Source organism: Leuresthes tenuis, unplaced genomic scaffold (assembly GCF_036924035.1).
Source record: "Leuresthes tenuis unplaced genomic scaffold, fLeuTen1.0.hap1 SCAF_3, whole genome shotgun sequence".
NCBI lineage: Eukaryota > Metazoa > Chordata > Actinopteri > Atheriniformes > Atherinopsidae > Leuresthes > Leuresthes tenuis.
Genome location: NW_027325357.1, coordinates 7,815,600 through 7,832,850, shown reverse-complemented (window position 1 = coordinate 7,832,850; position 17,251 = coordinate 7,815,600). Strand labels below are relative to the sequence as shown.

The 17,251-nt window shown below is 37.6% G+C and overlaps 1 protein-coding gene across 1 annotated transcript; it reads right to left on the bottom strand.

The window, feature by feature from the left end:
* Nucleotides 1-4,929: 4,929 nt before the first annotated feature.
* On the bottom strand, nt 4,930-14,631 carry lactbl1b (lactamase, beta-like 1b). Its single transcript, XM_072383089.1, has 6 exons — nt 14,526-14,631; nt 12,819-12,925; nt 10,634-10,791; nt 7,421-7,668; nt 6,618-6,723; nt 4,930-5,908 (listed from the first exon to the last, which is right to left on the bottom strand). Exons 1-6 carry the CDS (start codon nt 14,629-14,631, stop codon nt 4,930-4,932), a joined length of 1,704 nt encoding a protein of 567 aa, XP_072239190.1.
* Nucleotides 14,632-17,251: the final 2,620 nt, after the last annotated feature.

Below are 17,251 nucleotides of genomic sequence, written 5' to 3'. Positions count from 1 at the left end.
GAAACTCGTGGAATTGCTCTGTCCAAAGCAGCTGTGAAAAGATGTGAAAGAAAGAAAGCTGCACTCCCTTAAAGCAATGCTAAAAAAGTCAAAGCAATAAAACTATGTGCTTCTGACTGTGAAGTACAATAACTTTTCATGTCATGCACATTTCCAGGCCTGAAACTGCCCTGGAGAGAATGACAGACTGCAATTCACCACTTTGGTTTCCAGACCCAAACCACAAACTACACACAAAGATTTGTTTTTATGACAGTGGTGTTATATCCCACAACTGTGGGGGGAACCAAACGAAAAAAATGGCAAATTAGGCACACAAATGATAGAAATCTGCATCACCATGGTCATTGTTCATATTTCCCTCAGGCTTGTCTTGATTTGTAGTGTATAAGTTGAGTGCTGGGAGGTACCAACAACATCTATGACAGTTAGAGTGTGGTCATTTCTTACAATCAAACTAGCACTCCCTTGTCCCTTTAATGAATGTTCAGAAGCATGTAAGAATATACAAAGGACATTAATCTATCTGTCGATTGTAAAGAAACAATAAACAGTTCAGTTGTATCAGCTGTTTAAATTTGTTATAGTGACATAAATTCAGCAAGCTCCAGACATTTGATGATGACAAAACTGTTATTATAATATCATGGATGAAATTGAACTGAAAGTTTTTTTCTGTTTCAACAGAATCTCTCATTGTCTTTGCTAGCCAGAGACTAGAATTACTTAAATGAAAACTGGAGGTAGGAAATAAGATAGATGTGAATGCGGTGATGAATTCAAGAGGAAGTCACATTGAATGATAATTTAACTTTGCATGCCTTGTCACATCCTCAATTATTGTACACTGGACTTTTCATGAAACATCAGCAAAGTTGACAAATACTCATAACAAATGACAGAAGAGGCAATGATAAAGGGTCCAATCCTTTGATTTAGATCTCATGTCTTAAAATCACTCAAAATATTTTTCAGAAAGTAGCTTCAAGCCCTGACCACTTGAAGCTACTTTCTTATGAGCCATTGCCCATATAAGGGTATATAAACTAGATTAAGTCCTAAAATAGCAAATTGGGAAATTCTCCAAAAATTATAAATTTATTTTTATTACTTGATATTCAATGTCCTTGAATATCAAATAACTTTACATATCTTTATCTGCAGATCTGATTTTCAGCCATGACATAATATATCTTTGCAGATTGGATTTCTCTAATGTAAAGCTGTAATATAGTGGTGCTTATGGGTCCATTACAACTGCAGCTGTGGCTGGTAAGAATGTAAAAGGCTGGTTTGGTACTATGGCATGATTTGACCCTTGTGAGCTTTTGTAGAACCATGGCAGTACAGCATGAGTTAAAGGGGAAGGACTCTGATGGAAATAAATCTTTCTAAAGTGATAAAACTGCAACGATTCTTATTTGAATCATTACATACTGGAACTTTAAAACCAGCTACATACAGAGAAGAATGACAGGAGAAAATAGGAATAGGTAAGCATCGCATGCATTTTAATTAGGGCCATTATAAATCAACCAGATAATCTGGCAATGATGGGCATAAAAGCTTAGGGTACATCACAAAGTAAATGAAAAGGTTATGGTATTTTTTAGAGCACTAGTTTGGAGTTAAGAGCTTAGAGTTAACAGGTTTACATGCATGTTTTCAACTATCTCAATTGCTTAACCTATAAAAGCCCAGTGTAAAGAGTAAATCTGTAACTTGATCTTTATTCACATTATTGTACAATCAAAATATATATATTTTTAAAGGTTTGTTTGAGGTGTTTATGAGTAGTCTGAGTTTGAATAATTAGGGAGACATTTTTAAGAAGTTAGCAGAGCGTAAACAAAATGTCAAAAATGTCTTAGAGTTTTTAGCAAACCCTCATGATTTCTTACCAGTTCAGTTTAGCATGAAGCAGTTTACTTAGTCACTGTTTCTTCAACCAAAGAAATTCTGTGTTACTTTGTTTCACAGCGCACGGTGTCTACAAAACATTATCCTGCCATTATCCGGTCCATTCCCAAATACTAAATATGAGAAAAATATGAAAATAAGTGAAAAGCCTGAAATCTATTAAATATTTGTAAAAGTGATGCCCATTAAGTCTGACTCAACAGACACACTCGGGAGATCAGTGGCAGAAATTGTTGGGCAGCCATCATGCATGCAGGGATGTGCAGCAACAAGAAGGATCTTTAGTTGAGAACATAGTGACAAAGTAAAAGAATGTCTGATGCAAAAGTGATGTGGTGTAAAATAAAAAGAAGCATTTATATAGTGAAACTTTAGTGACTGCTATTCAAAGCCCTCTTCACAGTTTCTCCCAGATACTCCAAACTGTGAGCTCTCAGACAGCTGACTACTTACAAGTATATCACAAAAGCCATCTCCAAAAAAATAAATTGATTAAAAAAGAAAATATGTAATGCTGAAATGTATTCATTAATGTGCAGTAATCATTGTGCAGCTGCTCCCGTCTATTTACAGTCCTTTTGTTATGCTAAGCCAGCTGGCTCCAGTGTCATATTTAACAAACAGTAATATCAATATACTTATTAAATTCTTGCCACTAGTGCGGAAAAGTGTATTTTCCAAAATGATGGATTGATCTCTTAAACATAACACATGCTATCATAAAAAAGCTTGTATGTACAGTTTGACTTTGTTGCTATCAATAACAGTGCCTGCATATTCCACCTGCTGTCTTATTGTGTAACTGCTGTATGCCTTAGGTGGTCGATCCAGTGGGAAAGTGGAAGGATCTGATATGATCAGACTGACAACATGCTTTACTTGATAATTTTTTGTGCTTTTTTGATCGATGTACTGCTGAGCAGCAAAAAGAATCTACATATTTCTCTGTGAACCTGCAAACAAAGAATGTAATGCAAGCTTCTGTGAGCTTCTCTCAATCTCGTTGTGTTTGATGTTGCATGGCCAGCAATCATCTGCATAATTTGAATGAATAAGCTGTTGCTCACTGTGATTGTGAAGATGAAAACTGATTATGGTTACTGTGCAATGTCTCATTTTAAAACCCACATAAATAAATGTTGACGTGTCCATATATACACATAGCTATTTAATGTTTGACCTGAGTTAATGCCTGGTACTTTCGATTAGAGTTTTGATCCTTTGGGAGGGAGGGCGGGAAGATTAATGTATCGAATAAATTTAAGCCTGTGCCTTCCCTACACATAAGTACCACTGTGATTGGTTAATGATTATGGCTGTCAACTTGTGATGTTCAAAACTCTGCCGAAGTGGAAATTGTGAGTAAAGGAAAAAGAAAAATGTTGGGAAAGAAAACAGACAGTGGAGCTCAAAAATGAAAAAATCATGCAGAGAAATTACACAGGCCTACCTGTAATAGCCTACCTGGATGTTTTATTTTTATTTTTTTACATTTATGCTTCCTATGTGACCGTTCAGATTGTTCTGTGTATTAGAGGGCTGCATTGGGATTGGGTCCCACCGGGACCCAACTCAAATCTCGCGGGAGCGGGCGGTATGAACTTTGCTGCGGACGGGAGCGGGCGGCTAAAAAAAACACTGCGGGATCGGGATGTATCCTAGCGACAGGATGACAAAGACAAAGCAAGGCAAGTCTGACATTTGGAGAAGTTTCTCAATTGTCCATGAATCTCTTTATTAATAGCTTATAAAATGGCGTGTTTTCTCCTGCGGGACGGGAGAAGACACTAAATCAATGCATTTCTATTATTGTGCGGGCATAAATTCTCAAAGTTTTCAAAGAGTGTAACAAATACGTTGTGGTGCGGGCGGTAATGGTCAGAAATTCAGCGGGAGCGGGATGAAGAAAACAGTCCCGCGCAGGGCTCTACTGTGTATTTTAAAATAACTTAACAAAGTGCTCATAGTGTCGTATGAGTATGTTAATTAAATTTCTGTATATAGATATGTGGAGCTATGTAAATTTATTTGACATTAAAAGTATGTTTTGTTACAGCCAGAGTTATACTACAGTGATTCTTGAAGCATTATTTTATGTATTATAAGTATGTATTCCTGGTGGCGGTGGCATGGAGGGCCTTGAGAAAGTGGTTAGCCCCGGGGCCCATGGTGCTTTAATGCGGGCCTGTGTGTGACAATGCCTTTTCTGAAAGGTTTATGAGCCTCATTCGAACCTCTTGCTCAAAATAAATAGCATTTGGCTTACTGCACTTCATGAGTCAGATGATTTTTTCCTTTCCCAGCCAAGAGAACAACATTTATTCTGCTAACTTTTTATCTCACAACAAGCTATAATACCTATTTCATTCCATCACCTCTTCAGACAGGCAATCTGACTGAATGGTGAAACGTCAGCCTATCCATTATAAGGGTTGACTTTGTTTACCTGAATGCAATATTTTCCTTCAGAAGTCAGAGAAATGTTAGTCACATTGAAGGAGGAGGTTACCTCATGTTACGGATCCAAAATCAATTTGCATCTTAGTCACATTTGATGCATGGCGGTCTTTAAATCAGGAACTCAGAAAGTGTTTTTTTGTAACTTTTTTTATACTTTACAAGATCTTCTTTTTAAAACTACACCAAAGAAAGTTGAAAATATCTGAGCCAACACTTTTTTGTTCAGGAGTTCTTCTGCTGTTCTGTCATCAACAGAAGAGATCACAACAATGTGAGAGTGGTTTAAATGAAGGCAGGAAGAATAAAAGCAGAAAGATGTAAACGTTCAGCTCAGACGTTGTAGGGACCAGTGTGAGGGGGACATTCATGCACATCACTAAGCAGAGAAATCAATTGTTTTCAATTAAGAACACTTTTCAGTCTGTAATCACCTGAATCGTGTCAACTTTTCCTTATTGCCTTTCGTATTCATAGCTTAATTTATGTTTTCTGTTCCTCAAACATATCAAGGACAGATCACTTGTCTTTAGACCACAGCTTAACTTCAGTTCAGCTGGAGAAAGTTGGCCTGCGAGCTATTCTGACCACATTGTACGTGTTAAGTCCCGGTGCATCAAATCCAGGGGACAAACCCTGCTTATTAAACATGTAGAAGTTAAATAACTGGCCATCTTGGGCTTCTAGGGACACCGAGGCTGTGCCCACTCGCAATACACAGGGGTACTCTTTTTCAAATACAACTCTGAACACCCGCTCAACCAGGTAATTAAGCTTTATTGTCCTGTACCTCTCTGGGATCAGCTCTTCAATCTGAGGACCAAACTGCTGCATGATCAGAACCCCGTCTGGCCCTGCTTTAATCTCATAGAAGGTGATGTTGCTATATGTGAAAAAGCCGATATAAGGATCTGGACTTGGGGGAGCAACAAGAACTTTTTTGGCTCCCCTGAAGGCTTTTTCTATGGCTGGAACAATGTGGCTATAGGCCTTTGTGACCACATCTAGTTTCTGAGACCTGCTGCCCGCCATGAGCACCACCAAGCCGAGCTTCAGTCTGGGAATCAGAGAAAACGTGGCAGAGTAGCCGTCCAGATCGCCATCTTTTCGCACCAACTCATAGCCCATCAGCTCATTCGCCTCCCACGGTGTCCCCGTACGGTTTGCAAAGTAGTCCTTATCGCACCTGAAAAGTGGAGTCAGCATGATCTTCAAGGAGTCTGGCTCCAGCAGCTTGCGGTGATAAGCTCCCAGCAGCATCATTGCGAGCTTTGCCAAGTCTGCGGCTGTAGAGAACATCTGACCGGAAGGCCGGTACCAGCCAAGGTCATAGAGTGGAGCTGGTTTTCCACTCGAGTACACCCCGACGGCCATCTGGCTTTGCAAACCAGGGGTCAGGTCAAAGCCGGTATCTTCCATCCCCAGCCGGTCCAAAATGTTTTCTGTGACCCATCGCTGGTAGTCAGCTCCGGCCACTCGCTCTGCCATTACATGAGCGAGCAGAGAGAAGGCAAGGTTACTGTAGTGACACCTGAGAAGAAGCAAAGTAAAAAGATGGGGAACTTTTTTGGAAGTAAGAAAAATAAACTACTGTGTTTTCCATGTTGGAACACACCAACTTTCTGAATATGAAATAAAAGAAGAGAAGCTGTGCTGTCAGAATGAGTTCTGTGTTTGAATTCTACCACATACATCAAGTGAAGGTCAGATATTTTGCAGCTAATGTGATATGTCAAGATCAGATCCAATTAGAGCTGACATTTAATCACAACCTCCTGAAGTAAAACTGAAGCTGCCTCAAGTGACTTATGTTTTATTTAATTAGTCCTTGTGCTCTGTAGGTAATAACCATTTATAATTATTACAAGCATGGATAAATTAATTTGAAGTTCTAAAATTGCAGTAATGTAATGATTTTGTACTGTAGTGATTGTAATGTACATAATTCACCAACATCTTCAAAAGCAATGTATTTCATGTTCAAAACTTAGAGGTAATAAGTATCATTGTTTATTGGTCTTGGCTCCTTTAAGTGGTCGCAATGTTTGATGACGTTTATGTGTTTGGTTTTGGCAGCCATATTGAGTGAGTTTTTACCTGTTCTGGTGCTTAAATAAACAGCATGGTCAAGCGTGTGTGTTCTGTGGAAAATCGCACCTTTCTGGTCTTTTCAATTTCCCACAGTACAATAATATCATTTTTGATGGTTAAACTCTTATTTGTTTATACATTACTCTTACTTTGTGCCTGGATCTGCAACAAGAACATCATCTTGTAGTAGATTGATTGCAGTTTGCGTTTTTCCTTTCCAGAGCAGATTTGTGGCTCGGAGCCTCCTGGGCAGACCTGGATCAGCGCACAGTGAAGAAAAGAATAAAATAGAACAAGATGATTAATAAATGAGAGTGGCAAAAAAAAAGAAGTAATGCTTGTAAGCATTAGCCATAAATACGTCTTGCTATGCTTCTCTGTGTGTTTATTGTACACTGTCATGTTCAGCTCTGACACCTTGATCACAAAGTCAGACCCTGGATGTTATAGAAATATGATTCAATATTTTGTATATTATTATCCCTGCTTCAGATGGTTTTCTCATTTTTTAATCTTAATCAATTACACAAACTTAAGTGTGAAAAGATGAAAAGTTCTTCACAGACTAAATTATATTTTGCAAAAAAACTTCACAGTGATGTGAAAAGGAACAGTTTCAAACATGGTTAGTTACATCTTTACTTTAGTGGATGTGCATATCAAGGTTTACTTTAAATTCTGTGTCATTTCCTGTATATCAGGGTAAGTTTCATGTTCAAGATATGTATTATTAATTTAATAAATCCATACATTTTCCAGATTTCAGCCCCATTTTTTTTTATTTTGTCTATTTAAGCATTATATTTTTACAGAAAACCAAAGGCAGCTGATATAAGAACTGAAGTACAGACTGTACACATCTGTTTTTCGTGAATTAGGGCTTATAGTTTTTCCTCTCATGTCAAGGCAGTTTGCCCTTTTGTTAAGGTTTTTATCTACTAAATCTATATACCTGAGAGCTGGCTGGCCATCCTGCGCAGGGTGACTGAGGAGGAGCGAATCTGAACCTCTCCACTGTCTAGAAATATGAGGCCATCTGTCACATATTTCAACTCAGAGTCTCGTGTCTTCCCCAAAGGGTTTTTGATGGTGAAATTCTCCACATATTTTTCCAAGGGGTCATCTAAGGAGCTGATCTTCCCATCCTCCCACAGTCTGTACAGCATCAGTGTTGGGAAAATCTTGGATACGCTGGCAATTCTGAGAGACAGATAAGAGAGCATCAGGAGTGGTTTTTAACCTCTCACGAAAGGAGTCAAACCGTGATTGCTCTTCTTTTCTTTTTGCTCCATTAATGTGTTTTCCCTCTCCGACAGGCTCTGAAAAAAATAATTGATTTACTTGATTGAGGAGAAGTGAAGAGCAACTAATATGTTGAGCCAAGCTGAAATAGATTTACAAAATTTCAAACCTTATATGCATACACTGATCAATAGAATTTTGAGCTTTTAAGATCTTGTTTTTCATTTGATTTTCTCCTGAGGTAAATTGATAATTTCAATGAGAATCTTTTATAGATTAGATTAGACTTCCCTTTATTTTCCCACAATGGGGAAATTCACATTGTTACAGCAACAAGAAAGATAAAGACAATAGAACATCAGGTAGTATCAGCAATAGCAGCAGTTGTACATGGGCAAGTGAATTGTGGTGTGAAAAGTGGTTATTGCACATTAATTATTGCACATTTTGTCTTATTTCAATTTTATTGTTAAATAGTCTGACAGCAGCAGAAAGGAAGGACCTACGATATCTCTTCTTCACACACTTGGGGTGAAGGAGTCTGTTGCTGAAGGAGCTGCTCACTGAATCCATTATAGATTTAACTCATTTGGACTGTAATAAAACAAGAACAGCTCTGTGAAGGACTGCTGACCTGCCTCTCACTTGATAGCAGCTGGGATAAGCTCAAGCTCCCCCATGACCCTGTATTGGATAAGGTGAGATGAATGAATCAATGGATAAAACAAGAACTTCATTCAAATGACAAAACAGAAACTAAAGCACAATAAATTTTCCTTTGTATTTAAGCTCCAGTCAAATAAGAATGAACTCAAACAGACACAGAAAAACTGCAAATCTCTTTTTGCTTGTTTTTTAAGTGAATTATTCACTGTAATTGCTTATTTATTAACATACATATCTTCAAAAAAAGTCTTCATCAAACGAAGAAGTCAATAAAATATGTATACTTTCAAATTGTCATTTAATCCTCACAGTATGCAGTGCTTTCATTTCAAAGATAAAAGATCCTGCTCAAAGTGACATTGATTATCTCCCTGCATTGAACAGAAGCGCCAGCTGTGGGAAAAACACTTAATCGTGGAAAAAAACGTTTTAAATGGAGCATCAGTCCTGTTAGGAGCAGCTGTGTCAAAGCACTTACACTTCGCCTGAAGGTAGTCAATAAATCTTTAAGTTCCTACTTTTAAATGTCACGTTTTTGTAAGCTGTAAATGTGTGCCATAGTATACATTGTGTTGGAGAATAATGTGATGAGAGTTTGTTTTGTTTTTTTGCTGTGAATTGATTGCTTCCAATAGGAAGCGAAGAAGGTCAGTTTCCTAATTAAATTGTAATTAAACTAATTTGTAATTGATTTTCAGCATACATTTGCAGTAATGCTCTATAATCACTGTAATATAAGGTCTTTCTATCACCATATTATGTAAAATACAATCTTAATATATCCATTTTACAAACATTGTAATATGATCCTCTGAGACTCCAAGGAGCCCTCTAAAGTCTTAAAGAATAAGCCAACGTCCCATTGTAACAATTATCTAGAATTGGGCCTGAAACCTAAAGGTTTTAGAGGAGTAGAGTTTTAGAAGAGGGAGTTAATTTGGCCAAGAGAGTCAGATGAAAAATATATTGCCCAAGTGAAAGTGAAGGATCTCAGCTTAGGGACTTTGGAGTCAGTAAATCTTGACTTCTGCTGCATCAGTTTTGGCCAGTTTATCACCCCTCCCCTGCACTGGCTATAAATATTTCTCTAACTTTAAATCTTGCACAATCCTCAGTCTGTATGTTAACGTGTTAATGCTCTCCCCTTCAATAATGAGATTTTTGTTAAATGCACATATACTTAATCTTTTATTTATTCTATAACACTGGATAAATAACAAAACAGTTTGCCTGGGGAAAGGCTGTCTAAATCTACTTCGTGTGCAGCAGATGCTGCTCTGACACATACCACCCACTTTGACATCCCTGCAGACCTCCTTTAAGTGCATGATGCTATATTGCTGTTTGGGGCATCTGTGGGCAGCTCTGCACCGTATTGCTTGTTTAATATGTTTAATGTTGCACTGGGAGTGATTCTGAGTCACTCGCCTGAGCTGCACAATAGAAAGGTTTGAACCATATCATACATTTTGAAGAGGTCAGAGCTCAGTGAGACGGTTTTATTTTCTATTTCCTTTTCTTTCAGACTGAAAGCAGGCGTCGATGACGTCATCCCAGTAGACGAGTGTGTAGAAAGCCCTCTATAAGCCCCCCAATAGCCGCCAATAACAACAACATTGCAGCTATGAGCTAACAGTGCAATAGTACGCGTTCATTCATTAATTCGTCTTAAAGTATTGGTGAAATAAAGACAAATAATGCCTTATTTAGAGGCTGCATCGTCTAAGCCCCGTTCACTCCATTAGGATCTCGAGGAATCTAAATATCTTCCGAAGGATGCCGACTTTCACTAAACTGTTCTCGGTGAGTAGATAAACGTATTTCATGCCTGAAATAAGGTCTAGGTTTAAAAATACCAGAGTTCCCCTTTAACAGTCTAGAGGCTTCTTTACATCTTGGTCTAAAACAGACGTGATCCATTTCTTTCAAATCCCTTCAAGTTAGGTTTTACAGGAACTTATTCAAAAGATATGCTCTTAGCACTTGAACAGAATAATAATGCAACTCAATGAGACTTAACAGGATTATTATCTGTGTTTTTGTTGTACTAGGGCCAACTTCTGTTCATAAATTAAGATTTTTTTAAATCTTGGCCACATCCCATGTGATCATACATAAAGGAAAAGGCTTAAATGAGTCCCAAAGATGTCATCAGATTATACAAATCTAACCAACAAGGCTCTTGATTTAATCAATGTAATATTACCAAAAATATTTTCCTGTGTGCATCTGTGTGATGTGGCAGTGCAGTACTAACCTATAAATTGTGTACTCGTTTGGTGGCCCTGAAAGGGGGTCGCTGGCATTTCTCTTTCCAAAGTTCCCAGTCCACAAAACAGTGTCATTTAAGATTACGATGGCAGACATAGCAGGAAGGCTGATGGGATTGATACTCTGCCGAAGCAAAAGGTCCACCTGCGAGAGACGAAATCAGAATTTTTTCAAATTTATTTCAGAATATTTACGCTTTAAATGGATATACATAGACTAAGCATTTTAAGGAATAAGGCTGAGCCATGCGCCTTTGAGGCATTCTGCCTCTCTTTTTGTACAAGAGTTTGTTGGTTTAAGACTCATCCAGCACAACGGTTTCAAATGACAATTCACTTTTCTACTTCCCTCACACTCATGGTTCCTTTTCAGCTGAACCATTACCTACCAATGATCAGGCTTAGAAATAATATACATGTTTAGTTCACCATGTCCTGAAATACAGGATTATGTCTTGCATATTTTTATATTTTCATGCCACATGAAAGACAGTGACAGAAAATAAAACAAAACAAACAGAAAACAAACCCTCTCACTATTCACAAACGTAGATGTAGAGCTACTACTTATTTGACAAGTAGACAGATATATGTATTACATGTTTTCTGTTGAATCTGGGCTCTAAAAGACTAAAATGTTTTGTTTGGGAGGACTGAATATGATTTTTTAAAGTGGACATAACACGATCATTTCCAGTCATTTCATTCTTAATCTTGGGTACCTCCAAATTAGCTTTGCACATTTCCTAACTCCAAATGATTTCTAATTAGTTCAGAATGAGGGAGAGCTTTCTGCTGGGGGAAGCCTCTTTTTGAGAATAAGAGGATCTAGAGATTTATCAAGGGGCGGGGGAAAGGATGATGGTGACTTATGAGAGCTCACTTCTCCAGTTGCCTGTTAGAAAGCTACAACAACACATAAATAAGAAAAAAAACTGAGAAACACGTTGCATTTTCAAGCATGGCAACACATGAGATCCAGCCGTACATGTGCAAGCCAGAATCGGATCCTGATTTTCAAAGCGAGCAGCACGATGAACAAAACACAACAAGGATTACAGTATGATGTCTCTATTTGGTAAATGTGCTCATTTCCTGCAATTGTATAACTGCTTGTGTGAGTAACTGTGTTTCTGAGTGATTGTAGAAGCAATAAATGGAATTGTTTGTTTTTCTCTTGCCAACACAACACAGAGCTTTGAAACAATTTCTGTTACCTCTTGTGTTTCAGACTTGTGCCCTTTTAGTGTTGGAACAACCTCAACTTACACCTCAACTTACGTCTCACTGTAAAGTTAGCATCGTTCTGGGCCTTGTTTACAAATCTGTCATCCGCTAAGTGTAGCAAACCTTTTCCCGACTTGTTGCTGGCCAGTAAAAGTAACTTCATCTAAAATTGTTGTGTCTTTGGGGACACTGAAATGCTGAAATTGCATTCACAACCAAAAAAACATTTTCTTGAAGAGGTCTCTGAAGAAAAACCAAAGCATATTGGTCTGAAAAGTGCCAGCAGATCCCTTATTTCTAGCAGCGTGATAACAGGCACTCTCAGTGGATAACATGCACACCTTAGTTTCCATGAGCACGCAATGTCTGGAGAATTTGACCAAAAAAAGGAAATCAGCTCTGACATGTGAGTAAAAAGAGTTCCTTCTAGATAAAATAAAATAAAAAAAATGCATATATGCAAAAGGAACTTTAGATTTAAATGAATAAAGATGTAACTAATAGAGCACACTGCAGGAATTAGCATATGACAAGCATTCACTATTTATTATCAGACCATTACAAGCTTTATATATATTTTCTACTTGACTAAATTTAACAAAGAAACTGCTGATCAACTTTAAGTGAGCACATTTGAAGGTGATGTTTATCTATTCCTCTGCTAAATGCTGTAATGCTCTTACGAATGATGTGCATATATTCTAATCAAATAACCTCAGATTTGAATGGCGAAGTGCTTCTTCCTCTGTGCTAAAACAGGACCTTTTGCTCAGCTGGACTGTGCCCCCCACCCACCCACTCCCCCTACTCATCTTTAATCTCCTTCTGTCAAATAAAACGACATTTGGTGTTGTGGATTACCAGCCACCCTGTAAATATACTCTTTGTCAACAATGTTTGATAGAAAAACGTCTGCGGATTGTTACTGTGCAATGACTTTCTCACCTTTTCCAGTGCCTCTTTGAGACTGGGAATAGGATGCTCCAGAGGGAGAGGCTCTGGGTACTGAGGACACATCTTTTCTGATTTAGCATTGCGACCCATCTCTTCATCTGGGGGATGGATGGGAAATGAGAAAAGAGAAAGAAGTAAAAGGAGGTGTAAACAGAGGGAGGCAAGCTGTGTAAAAATGTAAACTAATGTATCTACAGCACAAAGCCAGGGCTAATGTTGCATAAAAGGTTAATTTGCAGGTTAATTTGTTTTCTCTACTTCCTGATGAACCCTGCTGATCTTACATGACACAAAAAGACAGAATGTTTGATCTATAACTTATTGATAAAAAAAGAGCCTGGCCTTATACTGAGAACTGGGATTGTGCACTGATAATTAATGTACTTCACTGTAGCCCTGGGGCACTAATTGCCTTATTATTCTAAAGAAATATTATGCATGGAAAATTAGCTTTTGAAATATAAAAAAGGTCTCAACATATATGCCAGTGATGTGCTTTAGCCATTGATAATTACTGAGATTTCTTTACTTGTAGTCATGTTTCAGTGTTTTGGTGATCTGTTTGAAGAAACGAGCCTTACAGCCATGTAAAATCCTCTAATTACATGTCAGCATGTTTTAACCCAACTTTTGATCGAAAGCACCTGCTGGCACAGATTTAGGGAGGGCATATTTTGGTACTGTGCTAATTAAAAATAATGTTATGGGTGTTTATTTCACATGTTAGTCCTTCATCTTTTTCACACATCTTGAATTTTCTGAGAAATTATTCTGATTAAGTCAAGTGTTACCAAATACGTTCCTCTGAGATATTGAACTTGATATGATGCTGCCAATCAAACAGAATTCAACCAAGAACAGAAGTTGCACCGTTATATACTACAGAAAGATAATAATTACAAGTTAAATGTTTAATTATAACTTTTAATTACTGAAATATGAGATGTGTATCCTAACTATAATGAAAAAAAAGGTTTTATTTCAAATCTTTTGATTATGAACATCGTATTGGGACCTGATGTTTGAGGTTGTTTACGCAGTCAGCTCCACTAAAAGTGTCCAGAGATTTAACTGTAAGCTAACAGATGTTCAGTGTAACAAACAAGGACAAACCTGCATTAACTATATGACACAAACTTACAGTCCTACAGTTGACTGCTTATTCAAATGAGTAATTTCACTGGGTGCAGTTTGTTTTGTATCTTTAAAATGACAAATGCCAACCTATCATATTGTTTGATTTTTAAAGACTCCTTCATTCACACATAAAACAGTTGAGTTGGGCAAAACCTCTATAAATCATAATTTGGAAGAGCTGCTCAAAGTTGAATTCAGTGAAAGAATCTTAAGTGAGTCCAAATCAAATCCAAGACAACTCAGAAGTGAAATACTTTTGCACAGAAGGGTGAGAAGATTGCATCACCATCACCATGAGTAGTCCAAAGAGGCATCTGAAGTTTCACCTCACAGTAAAGTCACATGTCAATGTTACATAAAAGATGAACTGTATAGTTTGACCTGAAGTTGAAGAACTGGGCTATTTAAATTTTTGAGATAAAAAATAATCAAACAAAAACTCAAAACCATTTGGAAGATGAAGTTGACAACATTCAAGACACGAATAACAAACATTTTACTGTAAAAAACGAGCATCCCACAACAAGGTTCATCACCTGATACCATCAGTGTTTGTCTTACCTGGCAGAACCTTTGGTAGCTGATACTGCCAGAAAAAGCAGCCCGTCATTACCAGTGAAAGAATGAGGAAGAACACCAAACCCAGCTGGCTCCATTTTACCTTCATTCTGTTGGTTTTAGAGAGTTTTTCGAAGGTAACAGCAATAGAGGCAGGAGTGGGGGGAGTAGCCACAGCCGGTGTTGGCTTAAGTAAAGACAGACAAGCACAGTGACATTGTTATCTCAAAACAGACCCATTAAGTCAATTTTTATATTTGTGGTTTCCACTATGAACTAGATATTTACTTCCATGGTGATTTTAGTTTTAAATCTAATAAGATATCCCTGACATCATGTTCAGTATCAAAGTGATCCCTGTTGCACTTAACAGTACTCACCACCTGATGCTTTGCAGGACAAACCAGAGCGGGATTACCATAGACACAGAAATCTTCTTAACCCTCAATCAACATTATGAACATTCATTCAGAGTTAGTTTCACCATATAAGCAGTTCCTACTTCCCAAAGGCAGTAAATGGTTCCCTGTGGAGTTTTTCCTGAGCAAGAGAAAGGCACAGAAATGGGCTCCCATCTCTGATTTCTCAACAACTATGCTGTAATCCTGGGCCACGGGTGCTCCCGTTCCTCACAATTCAATTTCCTCTCTAGCAGCCAAAGGCTGTTGACATCATAATCCCCAGATTTACTCCACCGAAGCGGCAGGGGAAATCTTAATCCCTAATCCTTGTGAATCAATTCACTCCAGTCAAGCTTTGCCTTGTGGAGCCCAGCAGCAAGTCACATCATCTGACCAAGATGGCGCCCTCTTAGGCTAAAACAAGTTGAGTTGGGGTGTCAGGGTTTGCCAAAGGATGATCTGAAAAGTACAGTCACTGGGACACACAAATTAGTGTCTGCTGGATTACACAATTTGTGGTACTGACACTAATTCAGGTCACGACCAAGAGCATTTTTGGTTTCTTTACATTCACAGCTTGGACTACCATAAAGACAGCACAAAGACACAATATTCAATAAAGTTAAAGCATGAGGGTTTATATTTTGATAGACTGACCAAAATGACAAAAATGACAATAGGTCAGTAGAACATATTATAAAAAATAAACTAATAAAACTTTATTTTAATATACATCTTTACAGCTGTTTATAGGAAACATTTAACAGGTGAAAAAATAAACTTTAACAGTGTACCAACTTTTGTCTTTTCATTTATTCTTTTAGGACAAAAATTGTAATATTGGTCCAACTGTGTTAAGCATTTGGCTGGTTAATATAGTTACAAATGTGTAAAGTTTGATCCTATTTTCAAATTGAGTTTTTTTTCCAGAATCTTGCCATTTCCATCGACTTTTTCTTTTATGCATTATCAAAATGAGCAAAATACAATATAAACTGGACCAATGCTCAAGTTAAAATGACTTATGTCGACAACCTAAACAGAAATGCCTGCATCAAACTTAAGTGATTTTTTTTAGATGTTACAATTGTTTTCAGTCAGATTTTGGCACAAAATCCACCAAGTTACATTTGATTCTGTGGTTTGTGAATGACTTCTAGTTTTGCTGGAAAGCCAGGTCAGGATCTCTAGAATATTCGCTGTTGAGTTGGTTTAGATCCTACTGTGTAGGCAGTGTATATGTAGTTAGTACTGGCAGTTATAAACCTTTTCCCTTCGCTTGGGGTTGCCTATCAAAGCTATGCAGATGACATCCTTGTCTATCTACCACTCACCAAATTAGATTTTAATTTGTCGTTGTATAAATACACAAAGTAAAATACAATGAAATGAAAGTATATTTTGCGGTGCCAAAAAGATTAAGTTAATAGAGCAATCAACTGGATACAACAAAATGCCCTTTAACTAAATAAGGATAAGACTGACAGTGTTTGGTATTAAAGAATGAAAGCAAATACTGACAGTTTACCTTGAGTGCAGAGAACCAAAAATTAACATACAAGTCTACAATCTTTGTGTAACTGATGAGGATTTGAATTTGAGTGTTCACAGAACTGTTGTAAGAAAATGATTTTTCTGGGATCGTTGAGAAATATTAAATCCAGACTTAGAGATCTCAATTTTACACTTTTCCTTCTTTTAGGATGGATTATTGTAATCTGCTCCTTACTGGCCTTCCTTGTAAGAACAGTAGACATTTACAACTCATTCAAAGTTTTGATGTCCATACTGACAAATATCAGAGGAATAGCTTGTTGTCTAAAAGTCTTTGAATGGTATGGGCCTACTTGTATTAGATATACGTTTACCAAACACAAACCTGAAAGGTGTTTTAGATCTGCAGGAATTAATGGAGCCCCTTGTTCAAAAAGTGAAACAGCTTTAAATCTTTATGCTCCCCTCCTGGACATCACTTCCTGGCTATGATATTAAACTTTACTTTCATTGTTACTGTGACGCCCAGTGATGGACTGGCGACCTGTTCACCACCCTGCCTCCCGCCCGATGACCGCTGGGATAGGCTCCAGCTCCCCTGCAACCCAACGGACAGATTAAGTGGGTATAGAAAATGGGTGAATGTTACTTTGACATTTTGCAAACAATAAAGCCTGTGAAGATATTTGGGATCTGTTATGGTGGGCACAAATACAGAGTGCATGTATCTAAATACCTAAATGGCTACCTCATGCAAATGTGAATGTGTATTTCTCTTGAGCCAACAGATTATTTATCTTTGTCAAGCCAACTCCTGTTTTATTGTCAGTCCAC

What these genes read in the sequence shown, in the direction of transcription:
- lactbl1b (XM_072383089.1), bottom strand. Translation starts at nt 14,631, where the DNA reads ATGAAGGTAAAATGGAGCCAGCTGGGTTTGGTGTTCTTCCTCATTCTT. An exon ending in GATGGCCAGCCAGCTCTCAG is followed by an intron (nt 6,724 to 7,420) that starts GTATATAGATTT and finishes GCGCTGATCCAG; the next exon opens with GTCTGCCCAGGAGGCTCCGA. An exon ending in GTTGCAGATCCAGGCACAAA is followed by an intron (nt 5,909 to 6,617) that starts GTAAGAGTAATG and finishes GCTTCTTCTCAG; the next exon opens with GTGTCACTACAGTAACCTTG.